This window comes from Rhyacophila brunnea, unplaced genomic scaffold (genome assembly GCF_057557595.1).
Source record: "Rhyacophila brunnea isolate RB1 unplaced genomic scaffold, BYU_Rbru_1.0 scaffold_24, whole genome shotgun sequence".
Classification (NCBI taxonomy): domain Eukaryota; kingdom Metazoa; phylum Arthropoda; class Insecta; order Trichoptera; family Rhyacophilidae; genus Rhyacophila; species Rhyacophila brunnea.
Window position 1 is genome coordinate 5,734,975 of NW_028232904.1, and position 16,852 is coordinate 5,751,826.

The 16,852-nt window shown below is 34.1% G+C and overlaps 2 protein-coding genes across 2 annotated transcripts; both read left to right on the top strand.

Moving 5' to 3' along the window:
• The first annotated feature begins 1,771 nt into the window (after positions 1-1,771).
• LOC147068950 (uncharacterized) lies at positions 1,772-10,068 on the top strand. Its single transcript, XM_085951576.1, has 5 exons — positions 1,772-1,775; positions 3,908-4,020; positions 8,776-9,195; positions 9,357-9,453; positions 9,926-10,068. The coding sequence occupies exons 1-5, from the start codon at positions 1,772-1,774 to the stop codon at positions 10,066-10,068; spliced, it is 777 nt and encodes a 258-aa protein (XP_085807702.1).
• Positions 10,069-13,905: 3,837 nt separating this feature from the next.
• On the top strand, positions 13,906-16,478 carry LOC147068951 (uncharacterized). Its single transcript, XM_085951528.1, has 4 exons — positions 13,906-13,920; positions 14,609-15,043; positions 15,677-15,773; positions 16,333-16,478. The coding sequence occupies exons 1-4, from the start codon at positions 13,906-13,908 to the stop codon at positions 16,476-16,478; spliced, it is 693 nt and encodes a 230-aa protein (XP_085807654.1).
• Positions 16,479-16,852: the final 374 nt, after the last annotated feature.

The window sequence follows — 16,852 nt, forward strand, 5'->3', positions numbered from 1 at the left end:
AGTTTGTCTTCCAATCGCAGTTCTATAATGCAAGTCAGTGAATGTTCCGCCGGCAGCCAAAAATCGCAGGGTTGCACATAATCTATCATGAGGAGAAATAGCTTCCCTCATCATAGTATTTTTTTTTTTAATAAATGGGGAGACCAAATTATACAGTTCTGTGTATACATCCTCCGACATTCGCAAATAATTGCGGAAATCGCTCGGTTGCAAACGCAATTCTCGTATTAAATTTGTGTGGGATAATGTCGTTCGTTTCCTTATCCAATGTTTCACCCAGTATTTGTGTACCCTTTGCTTCGTTATTACATTATCTGCCACCCAATAACCCAAAAAACATAAAACGTCGGTATCATTTAACGCCATCACGATTTAACTGTCAGATATACGTATATTATCTATGCTGTCAAAGTCGACTGTTTTACTCGTCAAATTAATTATATACTCGTTTCGTTGAACGTCTGTTGGCCAGTAGCAGAACGTAGAAAAATCTGAAGACTTATTGTCGTCGGACTTTTGGCTCGCCAATGGAGCGCTGGCATTAGAGTGTTTACTGATCTAAATTGGTTGCATTAAAGATACATTGTTTTTTTAACATAATTTTGGATTTAAAGTAACATTACAATTTTCTAAACGATGCGTGAAGAATTCAATTACTAGAATCTGACGATATATTACAATTATTATATTATAATATTAACTAACGCATCTTATTTAGAAAATTCCAAATGATTTCGATGAAAACCTATTTCCATACATAATTATTTAATTTGATACAAGACAACCTTCAAGATATATTATTTACCAATATACCTATATTATAACATACGAATAAATGATATGATAATTTTACTAGGAGCATATACTCAATGTTCGCTATTATTTTATAAAATTGAACGTAACATGCGTTACCTTGTATAGCAATCATGATTTTGCACCCACCCCGGTGATCCAAGTCAATACCATATTATATGACATACAATACATATTAAATTACTTAACCAATGTCAATATACTTCCATTTTGTAGCCATAAAAGTAATAAAAAAGGAAGTAAACCAAGCAGTGACTCGGGAAAATTCCTAATTCAAATGAAATGCAAAACAATCAAACGTCAAAAATAAATTGAACGGAAATATTTTCCGGATGTGTAGGTACGTGCTTTTAACGTTAATTTCACCGCTAAAAATATTATTGATTGCAGCAGTGCGAGGTACACAGTGCTTATTATACACTAACCATATATTTGACGTTATAACTGATGTATTATCTGCTTCCTCAGTGTTACTTTATCAGCATCAGGGCTTAGAAGCGGGGCAGGGTGAAATTCACCATTAACGGCCTTCTCACCGCATACCTGTATGTGCAGGTCAACAGGAAGTACAAAGAGGACGTCCGTGGTTGTTGAACAGTAGGCATTAGTGAATGACAACAGCTCACTGCGCTGCCAGTTAAAAGAGAATTTTTAATTTCACACTTTTGTGGATGCGCATGCACCATACGCTGGCAGCGATCCCCATGAAAATGGCGTCATAGGCTATTCTGAGCGCCCTTATCTTCAGACCCCATCTCACAAAAGCTATCCCGTCCTCGTGGACCTGGGTCTTTGCATGGTGAACGAAATTTAATATGTTATCAAGTCTTGATGATAAAAAGAAATTCTTACTTGCCATAAGATGATTTTTCTTTAAAGAAAACAAGTTGCAATTGCATACAAGTTCAAGTGAGAGCCGGACCGACTTTAAAAGCTCTTCCCTTTCAACCGACTTAATATGGGTACAGTTTCAGGGGATGTGATCAACATAATAATAACTATATTCGTATGATATAGTAATTAATCAATCAGCCAGAGCTTTGAGACAAAACCGCAGTGAAGAAATGAAAAGTAGCATATCCCTACTGAATAAAATATATTATGCATTATAGGTATGGAATTCAATTCGTTATACCCAGCCACCTTTCTGTGTACCTAGAAACTTGAATCTTTTCCGGTTTTCATAAAATGTCTCATAGCTTTGTATCGTGCTATAAATTATAGCAGTCATATGATAATGCCTTTTCTACAACAATTCATTATTTTAGTATACTTTTACATTATTTTTTTTAAATAGATTTGAATCAGATGATACATGAACAAAATAAATTAAAATCGTGTTTCTGTTACTGAAAAATAGTTACCTAAAAATCAAAAGAAGCATGCCTAATATTGTAATATAGTGTGATAGTTCAGGCAATAAAATGATTTAATGAACGTTTTCTGAAGGTGTTGTGTTAATTAAACACTTTTGCATGCTCAAAACATTATTTTAATTACCTTGGCAGTGGTAAATGAGTAATATTGGGATTAGTTACCAACATTATGTTGGGACTTTAGAAAATCTTATTCAGTTATTTTCCATTGAAAAAGTTCTTCAATAATTATCGATACCAGCATAATTGTTCTAATACTCAACAAGAGTTTTGATATTATTTCGTATATCCATGGATAAGTTTTCCACTGAGTTAATACTAATATTAATTTGTGTTTTCTTATATAAAAGGCTCATCCAAAATACTCGTATAATTATGGAGTAAAAGATGGTCACACTGGAGATGTGAAGTCTCAACAAGAAGTCAGAAATGGTGTCGTTGTCAAAGGTACAAACAAATATCTAATACTATCATGTCGATAACAAAGTAGTTGAACTAATTTCCAAATAAAGACAGATGGAAGAAAATATTTAATTTTCCTACTCAAATACAGGGCGTTACATTATTACGTCTTGGTTGGAAGTCATGGTCAGGAATCAGGACGTAGCAGACTATTTAAGAATGATTGATTATAAGACAATAATTCAAACCATGATCTTCATATATTCCGAATACTTAATAGTATACATTATGTAGTAATTAGGGTGGCCGAACGTCCCGAATATACGAGACAGATTACATAAAATATAACGTTGGTCAGGAAACTTGAGTAAATGTCCCGTATTTACTTAATCATTAGTAACAATCTATTGTAGATGTTTTATCCAACTCTACAACTGACATGTTTAGAGCATAGACAATAACGAGACGTAAACTTTACCGGTTGTCAATTAGAGCTTCAAAAATGTAGACGTTACGAGACGCTCGGCCTTACCTTACAATATCAAATGTAGAAGTATCATTATGTACTTGTACATGTAAATTCATACATTAATAATTATACTTTCGTGTTATCCTGCCATGTAACATCACTAATGTAATACAAATGTGCTTCATGCAAAATATCATCAGCCTGAATCTATCCACTGCTGGATAAGGCCCCTTTAAGCTGATTACACTTCTCTCGGTCTTGTGCGTTGCGTTGCCACGTACTACCACAGAACTTTATCATTTCATCGATCCAGCGGCCTCTAGGACTACCTTGCGGACATTTTGTACCATCTTTGTACCTCTTGGATACTACTAGAAGACTAAATTTGACCAATGATTTTCCTGTCTTCGAGCTATGTATCGAACCCATTTATATATATACAAAATATATAACAATATAAATGACCACGCGTATTTCTTAATAGAGGCCGATGTAATAACACAACAAAAACACAACCGTCTGAATATGAAATATTAACCGGGGGTAAGATGACAACTCCAAACACCCCCGCTAAATGGTGACCCCGACGTGATGTAGAGGTTTTACTATACTTTACACTATAATCATGTATGTAATCAAAATTAATGAATATGTGTGCGTCAAATTTTAAATGAAATAATGAACGAAAAACGCACTTATCAACAGAGATGATGGTTTTGAATTTTATAACTTCACCAATAGTTTAACAGTATTATAACTGATGTATTAATATAATATGTCTCACATGATCACCGTCCTGTTGTCAAATACCAATACGTTATAATAATCTTGATTGTTATCTTTTCAGGCCAGTACTCCTTCGTGGTTCCGGAGGGTTCAGTTCGCGTCGTGGACTATACCGTTGATGTTGTAAATGGCTTCAACGCCGTCGTCAAGAAGACCGGACCAACAATCCACGCAGTACCACATACTGGACACTATGGACATTATTAAAATAAATCATTAATATACCTACCAACCGAAAAACGCAAACGAACCACGACTATGATTATCCAACATTGAACTCTGTAAATGATCTTGTATATAACAAGCTATTAAATAGCTAATTGTATAAATTATGTATGAAAGCATAATATTCATAAATACGTTGCGATGATATTTTAAAATGTCTTTTCTTTTTAAATGTAATGTAAAATTGGTGGATTCTCTCCGTGCAATGTGAATATTATTTCTGACTTTCGTGGGATGGATCAAGATGGGCTTTGACCTTCTTGATCCATCCCAGTACCTAAAGATCTCTTTCGGGCTTTGTCTTTGAGGACTATCTTTCACATTTGGTCGGTCGGTATAGCCACATTCGTGGAAAATAATGCTACAATTTATTGAATATGTGGTTCGAAATGAGCTTATTTAATGTATGTATTAATGCTATATCTGGATATAGGACAAAGTAAACTTGATTATCTTTTTGTGGATCTTTTAAGAACGATTATAGCGTAACGAAATTACATTATGTTGAAATACTTCAGAAAACATACTTTTCAGGGAAACCCTAAAATTAAAGTAGACTAAATGGAGCACTAACCTCACATCTATTGTGACTGCTTATATCCTTTGATATCGACCTTTATTCAATTATTCAAGTTATTTTTTTTTGTTGCTTGTGTATCAAATGTACACTCTCAATACAGTCCGTGCTAATGCTAACTTATAATTGTGAAACTTCGCATCTAACCCAGATCGAAGAAATTATAGCTTTAGAAAATGGAGCCTACACAAAAGAATTAAATCATGCACCGGACATTCTGAAGGAACACGTAACCATTGGTGAATTCTGTAAGATTCAAAAATGGCGGTGAGTTTAATATTTATAATTCGCTTTCACAGTATAATATTATAAAAGTATTATAACAGCACAGTCAGAATTTCAACTTTTAACAGGCGGGTTTGGTCTTAACCGAAAACAACTTTGACGCACAAGAATTATGAATTGAGTTGAACATTGGTCCGAAAAATATCATTCGGATAGCGAGGTTTCTTTGCAAAGTGCGCACCTTTGTAGGTACTGTGATATCCCGGGTTCCGTGGCTAGCTCGGGATGTTGGTAGGACCCGGGGTTCACAAAAATTAATTAAATTGCTCTCTGTTTCTTATTACTCATGTTAGTTACACTTCCAAATGTTTTATGCTCTTAATTTTAGTTTCGTTATTAATAATTATTATCGTTCACAACTTTTAATCTATGGCCTTTCACTCCGTATCACTTGGACGCAGGACGATGCTCACTCTTTTAATGGCGACCCTAGACTGACGTTTTTATATCGAGCAGTGTTGCCATCCTTCCCTTACATACTCATTATTATTCTTATTATTAAATTCCTCTGGCTTTCGTCTCTTTTATTCGGCAAATCACATTCTTCTCTGACATACTATTATTATAATTAGATACAATTCTTACGTGCTAAGTACATGTTGAACATTTTGACAGTTAATCAAGGAATTTTGGACATGCTTACGGCCATTGTTGACTAGAGGTCAGGTGACATGGTTACACCTAATAATTATATCATTTAGACTATCGGAAGAGGCCAATAATCATGGGTGTAATGGTACGTAATCAGCGATGCAAACTTAGCATTATTTTTTACGACACAATATGCTGCATTCACCAGTGCAACGGGCCGGGAGGCTGTTGTATGCAGCGACCGAGTGAAGATTCGGTAACTTCGGTGATTTCTGCAGTTTACACAAAAAACCAGTCGCCATACACCAGGACTCTGTAGTCAGTTTTGGCTTATGATTCAATGATGTTCCGGTCTCTACATGCAATAATCCAATAATGAATGCGCATATCGTTTACCTGAAGGAACTTTTATGCAATTATATTACAGACGTTAATCGAAAAACAACATTTTATTAAACACGTGTTTAGGTTTATCCATATTTCTCCACACTCCACAAATGTACCATCTTACAGCCTACCCAGAAAGCAAAACACTCCTCTTGCTTACAATACATATTGTTAATTTGGGTAATTATATCGCGCCAACTGCTACTGCATACCTAGTGTTTAAAATTTTCATTAATTGTTGGATTAATAGAGGGCTTATGAGAGATTATGAGAGGACAAAAATACAGCATTCCCCAGCTTGTCATTCAAGGAAAGATCAATGGAAAGCGTAGCAGAGGACGGCGCCACATTTCGTGGCTTAAGAACCTTCGTGATTGGTACGTGTGCAGCTCCACTGAACTGTTCCGGGTAGCAGACGACAGAGATAAGATTGCCTTGATGGTGGCCGACCTCCGCTAGGGGATGGCACAATAAGAAGAATAGAGGGATGCATTTTCCTATCTACCCATATAATTATGGTAAAATGCCATGATGCATAACCCTAAACCAACACTGTAAGAATACTAGCATCGAACAGGTTGCATTTGGTTTTAACTAAGTAAGTCTAGTCAATGCTGTCCCAAAGATATAAACTATATAATATTTTGTTTTTGAAACATTATTTTACTGTATAAAATTATTTAGGTTTTTTTTCTCTCTTGTGAGTGTAATATTTACTATAATGTTGTGAACGTCCTGAATATTGATTTTTTATATCCACAATATTTTTAATTATATAAATTTGATATTAGTTGAATGTTGCTCTATCTACCTAATAGTTCCACCAAACCAACCCGCCCGCAGCACACAATCGAGCGAATCACGAGACCCTACGTGGGTGTGAAATATCTCCCATATACCTGGGAATGTCTCAGGAGAGGATGCCAAAGACCGAGGTCGCCAAGCACTCAAGTGAGATATGACTGAGTTTACTGAGACTTAATTTAATAAAAACTGGCCTTGGGTGAGAGCAGAATTGAGAAGTAACAAAACTAAAGTACTACTAAACGACACAAATCAATTTACATAATATGGCGGCACTTTTCGCGAGTAGACTGTAATTTTAAGAATGACGTGGATTCCGGATCTACGGGTGGAGGTGATTTAACAGAATACCAGACATTGACCAGACCAGACAATGATGATTTAGAATGGCACCGTGGTCTGGTTGCGCTGTCACTCGCGCGGTATTGTTTTTTTGGGTTACCTGGTGCGCGGCACTTGACGGTACACTTGTTTATGGATGATAATGTGGTTGATGAATGATGACGAGTTGTATGTTTGATGAGGATAGGAATGCATGTAGGATTGAATTAATCAATAACGGTTGTTTAGCGTTAACAGGCACACACACACCAGTGTCTTGAACTAACTTTTGAATAACTCTGTATCTAACACGGCCTTGTTATCATATCAGATATAGATCGACAGCTATTAGCAAGCCTACGCACTCAACGGTTTTGGAGTAATTGAATGTGGTTCGCAATTATGGTCTTCTTTGACCCATAATTGCTCATCGTCTCATCTTGAAGTAATACTTAATAAGGGAATTTGAGTAGAGGGACTAAGGATGAATGCCACCACAATTTGGCTCAACCTTAATATAACAATAAGATATTATTATCGTTTACGCGAAGGAATATTTATGAATATTATATTACAGACGTTAATAAGAAAATAACATTTTCTTTAACACAACGTGTTTAAGTTTAATCCATTTCTCTACACTCCAAAAATGTACCTCCTATAGCCCATGTACAAGGAAAACCACTTTATTTTTATATTCCCTGCTGTAAACATTCAATACTCATGTTGTTAATTTGAGTAAAAATATTGCACTTACCGCAGTGTTTAAAATTTCCAATATTGTTTTGGATTAACAGAGGGATGCATTTTCCTATCTTCCCCTATAAGGTTAAGTATAATGATGCATAATTCTAAACCATCACTGTAATACTACAAGCATTGAAAGATGGAATTCGGTTTTAACATTCAACCAAATATTCCGCAATAAGTTGAATTTTGCTCCATTTACATATATAATACTTTCCTCCAAACCAAACACCCCGCTCCATACTAGATCTTAATCGAGTGTACCACTAAGCCCTACGTCTGGATATTAAGTATCAGCAGTTGTTTACAACTTGCACGCAAAACCACAGTGAAGAACTGAAAAGTAGCAAATCCCTATTTAACAAATATGCATTCATGTAGGTACCTACTCATCGTGTAGGTATCTCTGTTAAGCATTTAGTGTTTGCCATTTATTTTTAGGTATGGCATTCAATTTGATATAAATCATGTTAATAAATGCAATTGCTAAAAATATGTCTATTCATCAACTTTTACGCACATTTCTGTTGGCATTGAAAGTTATGGAAATTCTTGTAATAACCGAAACAGAAAAGCAATCGAATGAGTATATAAGCCCACTCCTCGAGGAGTACAAACATCAGTTGTACCAAGTGATCAGTCCAATCAGGTCTTCAGTTTAGTCAACAATACTACCATAACGATGGTGTTCATCAAGGTAAATCGTCATTATTTACTATAATATTTCCCATTGGATGTAGTTTGTAGGCCCAATTTATAGACCAAGGTCTTCTCATACAAATATCATTAATTTGTTGTAATGTTTGGATAGTGTAGGATCTGCTATATTATATTTAAAAAGAAGATCCCACACAACGTGGTTCAACACTCAATTTTCTTTATGTCTATAAAAATAATTAGTTCTTTCACACACAAAAATAACTCATGGCTTTTACATTTAATTTTACTGTTTAAGTAATTACAAATAATTATAATATTACATTATTATAATATATTTCCAGTTGTCTCTTTGCGTCGTGGCACTAGCCGCGATGTGCAATGGTCACGGAGTTGCAGTCTCACACAGTAATATTGTACGAGGAGACGTTGGCCATCATTCGCTGGGACTTGCTAGCAATCAACTAAGTTACGGCGACTTAAGCTACGGTTACGGGAACTTGGGCTATAGTGGGCTTGCTCACAATAGCATCGGATACAGTGGACAGGGGTACAACAGCTTAGGTTACAATGAGCTGGGCTATAACGGCTTAGGCTACAATGGACTGGGACACAACGGTTTAGGCTATAGTGGTCTTGGGTACAACGGATTAGGCTACAATGGACTGGGTCACAACAGCTTGGCTCTTAATGGATTAGGATATGGAGGCGTTGGACATGGACATGGACATGGGTTATATGGAAGGGATCACTATGTAAGTAGTATATATAAATGAATTGCATATATTATTATCTACTAATAAACTTTTCAACTATTTGCACTGTACATAGAGACTTATATATTCTCTAAAAGAAATTACGAAACCCTTCTTGCGATTGTCACAATAAAATAAATAAGTATTTTTTTCTTTTAAAGACTCATCCAAAATACGCGTTTAACTATGGAGTGAAAGATAGTCATACAGGAGATGTGAAGTCACAACAAGAAGTCAGAGATGGTGATGTTGTCAAGGGTAAAACCTCTTCTTATTTTCTAGATATAATAAATAAAACGTACTTATATTATCTAATAGATCATCTCTCCAAAGCACATGAGATTACACAGTAAGACAATAATAATACACTAATTCCACCCCAAGACTGATCATTAAAATATAAACTTGCATGGACATAATTAACATGAAATTAACAGCCTTTTTTAGAATGATCAGTCAATAGTCAAAACCATTGTATACATGTCATCCAAATACACTACATGTAATAAATATTATGTAAAACAATGAGTTTCTACTAATATTTAACAGTTAATGCCATTAAATAGACACAAAAAGATGTATTCAAACTTATTTCTGTCCCCGTGTTTTTTGATTACAAATAAACGACAATCATACGTTTTAATTATATTAAAATTTGGTCCCACATATCCTTGTGCCGAATACCAATAAGCCATGTAGGTATAAACAATATTGAATATTTTCTTTTCAGGCCAGTACTCCTTGGTAGAGCCAGATGGTTCAGTTCGCGTCGTAGATTACACCGCTGATGATGTCAATGGCTTCAACGCCGTCGTCAAGAAGAGTGGCCCAACAATCCATGTCGTGCCACATAGACACTATAGACATTATTAAAATAAATCATTAATATACTTACCCACCAATAATCGCAAACAGAAGTGATATTGACGATGATAATCGAATGTTTGATATTTGTAAATAATTATTGTATAAATTCATCTAGGTAATAACTATTTGTGGAAATTATGTATGGAAGCATATAAATAAATACATCGCGATGATATTATTTAAAAAGATGTTTTTGTTTTGTTAAATGAAAAATAAGTAAAGCCATCGTAATTAGCCGAATTTTATGATTTGCCGATTTATTAATCGACCATAAACCTCTTTAATCTGGACATTGCCGTCCTAATAATATAAAATTTGACACTACCTACAGTTAAGGGCGGGCATTTGAGCTTTCGTATAGGCAGTTCTTTGTTTATGTATGTCATCACTTAAGCATCTATTCTGTTATGTATCTCTCTGGACCGTAGTGTGTCATCAAGGTAGTGGTTCTTTGAGATTGAACAAAATGTTTCAAAGCTTCTGCGATCCAAAAATGTTGAAAATTACCGACCTACATCAAATGACTCCACAGTGTCAATTTGCCTCAAAATGTATTTTGATTCGCATCAGAAACAATCTTTTAATGAAATGGCAGAGATTATGATACTTACATAGATCACAGTAATAAGAGAACATACAAGGAAACGTTGCTGTTTATTTAAATGAAGACGTCGGTCCGTAATCATATCCAGAGTAACATTCTTATTTTTTTCTTGGGCACTTTAATACTCGCTAATACTTTGATATTTTTTTTAAATACAACAAACGCATTGTGAAACAGATTTAAGCATCCAAACCATACCATTTTTTTTATATATACACAATTTTTAAGACTACACGAAACAGTTTTGACAAATATGTAAAATATATCAGGGGTGAAAAATGTTTTCAAAAGAATGGATCCAGGATAGTGGCGAATGTAGCTTTCTACATGGCTTGGCATTCCGCGTCACGTAAAATCGATGGAAAAATCATTTGGCACTCATAATTAGCGCCATCCATTTGAAGAAACTGCCTCACACACTTCAACCTGTCCAAATACTACGAATTTTCCCATGACATCTTCCTCAAGGGTGGAGCCAAAAATTATAGTGATTGGCACAGTCAAACTCATAATTGCATCCAACTTGGAGACTTTCAGTATCCATTCCATTCACATTGACAAATACATCTAGTCTCTCCCTTGACGTTAAAGTCCTAGGATCAAAAGGATAACATAATATCGATGTTTATTACTGACCAATAAATCCTTTGTAACGTGCAACAATGACACGAGAAGAAAAATCATTTTAAAAAACAAAAGAAATTATGATTTGAAAGAAGAAGCTATCCTTTTAGCAGTATTGCCAAATTTAAAACTGTTATAAATACAATATCAATGTATTGTCACTAACATAATAATATTATAATAGATTATCGGAAACACAATCGACGGATTTCAGCCATTTTGTTAAAGCGTTCACTGATCTAAATTGGTTGCATTAAAGATACTTACATTGTTTTTTTTTACCATATTTTGAATTTAAGTAAAATTACAATTTTCTAATCGATGCGTGAAGAATTCAATTACTGAAATCTGGCGATATATTACAATTATTATATATATCTTAACAAATTAATCTTATTTAGAAAATTTCAAATGATTTCTATGAAAACCTACTCAAGTACATACATAATTATTAAGCTTGATACAAGACAACCTTCAAGATAAAAATATAACATACCAATTAATTGCTAGGGTGTGTGAAAAAATATTGATACCGCTGGACCGTCTCAAAGTTAGTTGCCAAAATATTACACAATGAGACTTCGAATGCATTTACATGGTCGAGTGGAAAAATGTTCGCTTCTGAAACAGGTTATGGGTTCAAATTCCACTTAGCTTAACGAATAAATGATTTGATAATTTTGCTAGAAGCACATACTCAATATCCACGATTATTTCATAAAAGAAAACGTATTATACGTTACCTTGTATAACAACCATGATTTTGCACCCACCCCGGTGATCCAAGTCCCTCCCTTATTGTGTATACACCATTTTAAATTCGTCCTTACAGTACCTACATCCAAAGTGTACATATTAAATTAATTAATCAATATACCTCCATTTTGTAGCCATTAAACTAATAAAAAGAAAGTACACCAAGCAGTGAATTGGGGAAATTCCTAATTCAAATGAAATGCGAAACAACCAAACGTCAAAAATAAATTGGACGGAAATATTTTCCGGTTGTGTACGTGCTTTTAACCAAATTAATTTCAACATGAATGAATTATTGACTGAATCAGTACGAGGTGGACTGTGTTTATATGATACTGAGCACATATATTATACCATAAAATACAATTAAAGAGTTAATATGGGCGAAAATTGCATATGAATTAAATTACTAGGATGGTGAGTAACTAAAACAAAAACAAACAATGAGCTAAGAACGACCACTTACTACAGCCTCTGCTTGTCAGGAAAGAGCATTTTGTGCATAAAAATAATTTGTAAATCTGTTTCGTACTGTGAGAGCAAGTGCCGCAACTGTTTGTCGCGTACGAAAGTCTAAAGTCCTGTTCATTCGGAAATGGACGCACTAGATTTTCCTTCAATGGAACTGCTTCACTTATTAATATAAATATGTAGATATATGATAAATTTGTTTTTTATCTTATATACAATTATCTAGCTTTTTTCTTGCATAGTATGGCATAGTCTATGTGAATTTGAATATTATCTTTGTATTATGTTTTGGACTTCCCAGCAGTAATAATTCGATTATCAAAGACAATTTCTGGTTTAACGCTACAACATAATATATGGTTGGTAGGTATAGTTTCTTCTTGGCCGTTTAATGGCTTAAGATTAGGTGTGTTATTCCTATTTATTTTCCGAAGGGGTTATTAAGATTAAAATTATTTGCAATAATAAATCCATCACTGAATCTACCCATTGACCTTATCGATTGTTATTAATTTATAGTTCGTATTCACGGTTGCCATAAGCACGATTTAAAAAGTTTTCCCAAGTTGTCCATCAAAAGCACCACAACGATTCGAAAAATGCCATCTTTGCTCAAAGTCAACTGCAATCTGTTTCCATTCCTCTTGATCTGTATATGGCATATAGAGAGGTTGAATGCATTTCCATACCGCATCTGACACATCTTCAACTATGCCTGACACCGTTCCGTCTTATCTGCAGCTGTAACGGAGAATCTCGTATGATGTACCAGATGCAAAATATCTAGAAAAAAGGTAATCGAAAATCAGAAAGAGGAACCGGTGATACAAAAGTGGTTCTTTGGCCGTTGTGTATAAACTTTGGAAATTCGAGCAATTTTAATACGTATCCGTGTTATAATACGTATTCATTCTCACCGCGCATATGGTAAGATGCTATGACTCGCAACTGGAAACCAGAACCGTCAAGAATACAAGCGTTGAACAGGCGAAATCTGTTTATGATACAATACATCTGTGAATCAATTAAATTCAAATGAATGTTGCTCCAGCCTTTTCCATATAGTATCGTGAAGTGAATCCCTAGTGTCCAAATATATAATACTACCATTTTTCAGATTTTTCATTTCATCTTCACTACTAATAGAATAGCCATCAAATCGGTATTAATCGTTAATAAATGCACTAGTTAAAATTATTTTTATCCATCAAATTGCATGCATAATATTATTACTTATTAACATTGAAACTGACAGAAACTCTTGTAATAACGGAAGCAGAAACCTATCGCGTGAGTATATAAGCCTACTCCTCAAGGAGTACACGCATCAGTTTTACCAAGTTATTAGTTCAACTAAGTCTTCAGCTTAGTCAAATACAAACGTGACAATGGTGTTCATTAAGGTAAATCGTCAGTGTTTATTGTAATACTTATTAGTGAGTGTAGTCTATAAAATAAATACGAAATAGGCCCAATTCATAGAAATCTAGGACTTCTTATAAAAATACCAGTACTTTGTTTAATAAGTAGACGCAGATAAATGTGTTAAAAAAACGAATATGTAATAACAGCCATTGACAGTTGTAAGTAGACATTCATGTCTCTATAGCAGTTTTATCTATTTTGATAACGTACCTATATATTTGCAAATAATATCAAAATATAGAATTTTAAATTAAATTACTTTATTATTCATTCAATTATATACAATATGTTAGAATGCAACATTGTTTAGAACACCTAAATAAACTAAAACATATTTTTTTTATATATAATATATACTATTTCTCTGAGATTTTTCCAAATTATTTATTTTGTATGTTGTCAAAAAATCTGTGTTCGTAACGAAAAGAAATATAAATCTAACATTGAGTTAAATATTTTAAATTAAACATAATACATAAATGCGAATATGGAAAGGATTATGTGAATAAAATCGATGCTACCGAACTAGTCAATTTTGTATAAAAATATAAAAAGATCCCATACAAAGTGGTTAAATACTCAATCTTCATCATCACCTCCAAAAAAATATTAATTCTTTCTCACACAAAATTAACTCATTGCTTTCACATTTTATGTTGATTTCAGTTATCTTTCTGCATCGTGGCACTAGCTGCGGTGTGCAATGGTCACGGAGTCGCAGTATCGCACAGTAATATTGTACGAGGAGACGTTGGCCACCATTCGCTGGGACTCGCTGGCAATCATTTAGGCTACGGCGGCTCAAGCTACGGCAGCTTAGGCTACGGGGGACTCTCTCACAATAACATCGGATACAGTACACTGGGCGACAATAGCTTAGGTTACAATGGACTAGGCTACAATAGCTTAGGTTACAATGGGCTCGGCTATAACGGCTTGGGCTACAATGGACTGGGACACAGTAGTTTAGACTATAGTGGACTTGGGTACAACGGATTAGGCTACAATGGACTCGGTCACAACAGCTTGGCTCTTAATGGATTAGGATATGGAAGCGTTGGGCATGGCTATGGAAACGGAATACATGGAGGAGATCACTATGTGAGTATTCTAGATATAAATGTTTTTGTTAAATTGTTAATCTATTCTGGTGTTCATAAAATGTCTTCCACTGCTTTGTATCGCGCTATAAATTAACTCATTTTCTACAATAATTAATTATTTTAGATATCCTTTTAAATTTTTTTAGATTTGAATCAGATGACAGATGAATAACATAAATTTAAATCGTGTTTCTGTCATTCGAATTACGCTGTGAAAAATAGTTGCCTATAAATCAAAAGAAACGTGCCTAATATTAAAATATAGTGTGATAGTTCAGGCAATAAAATGATTGAATGAGCGTTTTTTGAAGATATTCTGGTAATTGGAATGACTTCATACGTTGTATTATTTAATTGTAAAAATAATACTTTTGCATAATCAAAACATTATTTTAATTACCTTGACAGTGGTAAAAGAGTAATATTGGAATTAGTTACCAATATTATATTGGGACTTCAGGAAATCTTATTCAGTTATTTTACATGAGACACGTTTCTAGATATCCGCTTTATAGATTCCAGCATAAAATTATTTATACTTAACAAGAATTTTGATATTATTTTGTATATCCATGGACAGGTTTTCCACTGAGTTAATACTAGCATTAATTCGTGTTTTCTTATATTAAAGGCTCATCCAAAATACTCGTATAATTATGGAGTAAAAGACGGTCACACTGGAGATGTGAAATCTCAACAAGAAGTCAGAGATGGTGGCGTTGTCAAAGGTACGAACAAATATATTATATTTGCACGTCGTTGATAAACTAGTTGATCTAATTTCCAAATAAAGGACAGATGGAAGAAAATATTTATCCTACTCCAAGAATGGCCTTTATTTTATGTATTCGTAGGAAGTCATGGTCAAGATGTAGCAGACTATTTAAGTATGATTGATTATTAGCCAATAACTCAAACCATGACCTTCTTACTTTTTGAATACATAATAGTACATAATATATATATAATGTAATTAGGGCAACTAAATGTTCCGTATATACGAGACAGATTCCATAGATAACGTAATCGATTTATATTATGTATGTCATCAAAATTTGTTATGTCCACAATGTTTTGTATTCTTAAATAAATAAATAAATTATAAATAAAATGAATGAATGTGTGCGTCAAATGTGCAATGAAATAATGAATGAAAAACCCACTTACTTATCAACAGAGATTATAGTTTTGAATTTTATAGCTTCACCAATATTATTTGAATAGTCTCGCATGATCACCGTCCTGTTGTCAAATACGTTATTATAATATTGATTGTTTTCTTTTAAGGCCAGTACTCCTTGGTGGAGCCGGACGGTTCAGTTCGCGTCGTGGACTATACCGCTGATGATGTCAATGGCTTCAACGCCGTCGTCAAGAAGACCGGACCAACAATCCATGCAGTACCACACACTGGACACTATGGACATTATTAAAATAAATGATTAATATACCTACCCACCGAAAAACGCAAACGTGCTTTGACTATGAATGATTATCCAACATTGAACTCTGTAAATGATTATTGTATATAGCAAGCTATTAATAATAGCTTTTTGTGTAAATTGTGTATGAAAGCATATAAATAAATACGTCGCGATGATGTTTTAAAGATGTCTTTTCTTAATAACATATGAAATTGATGAATTCTTTCTGATGGATTATACAATGTGAATATTATTTTCCATTATCATGGGATGGATAACTCGAGATGAGTTTTGGCTTTGACAAAGTAGAGATATGTTTCGGAATTTCAAAATAGTCTTCACTTTCAGCCACATCCGCGAAAATATTGTTACAATTGAATTTG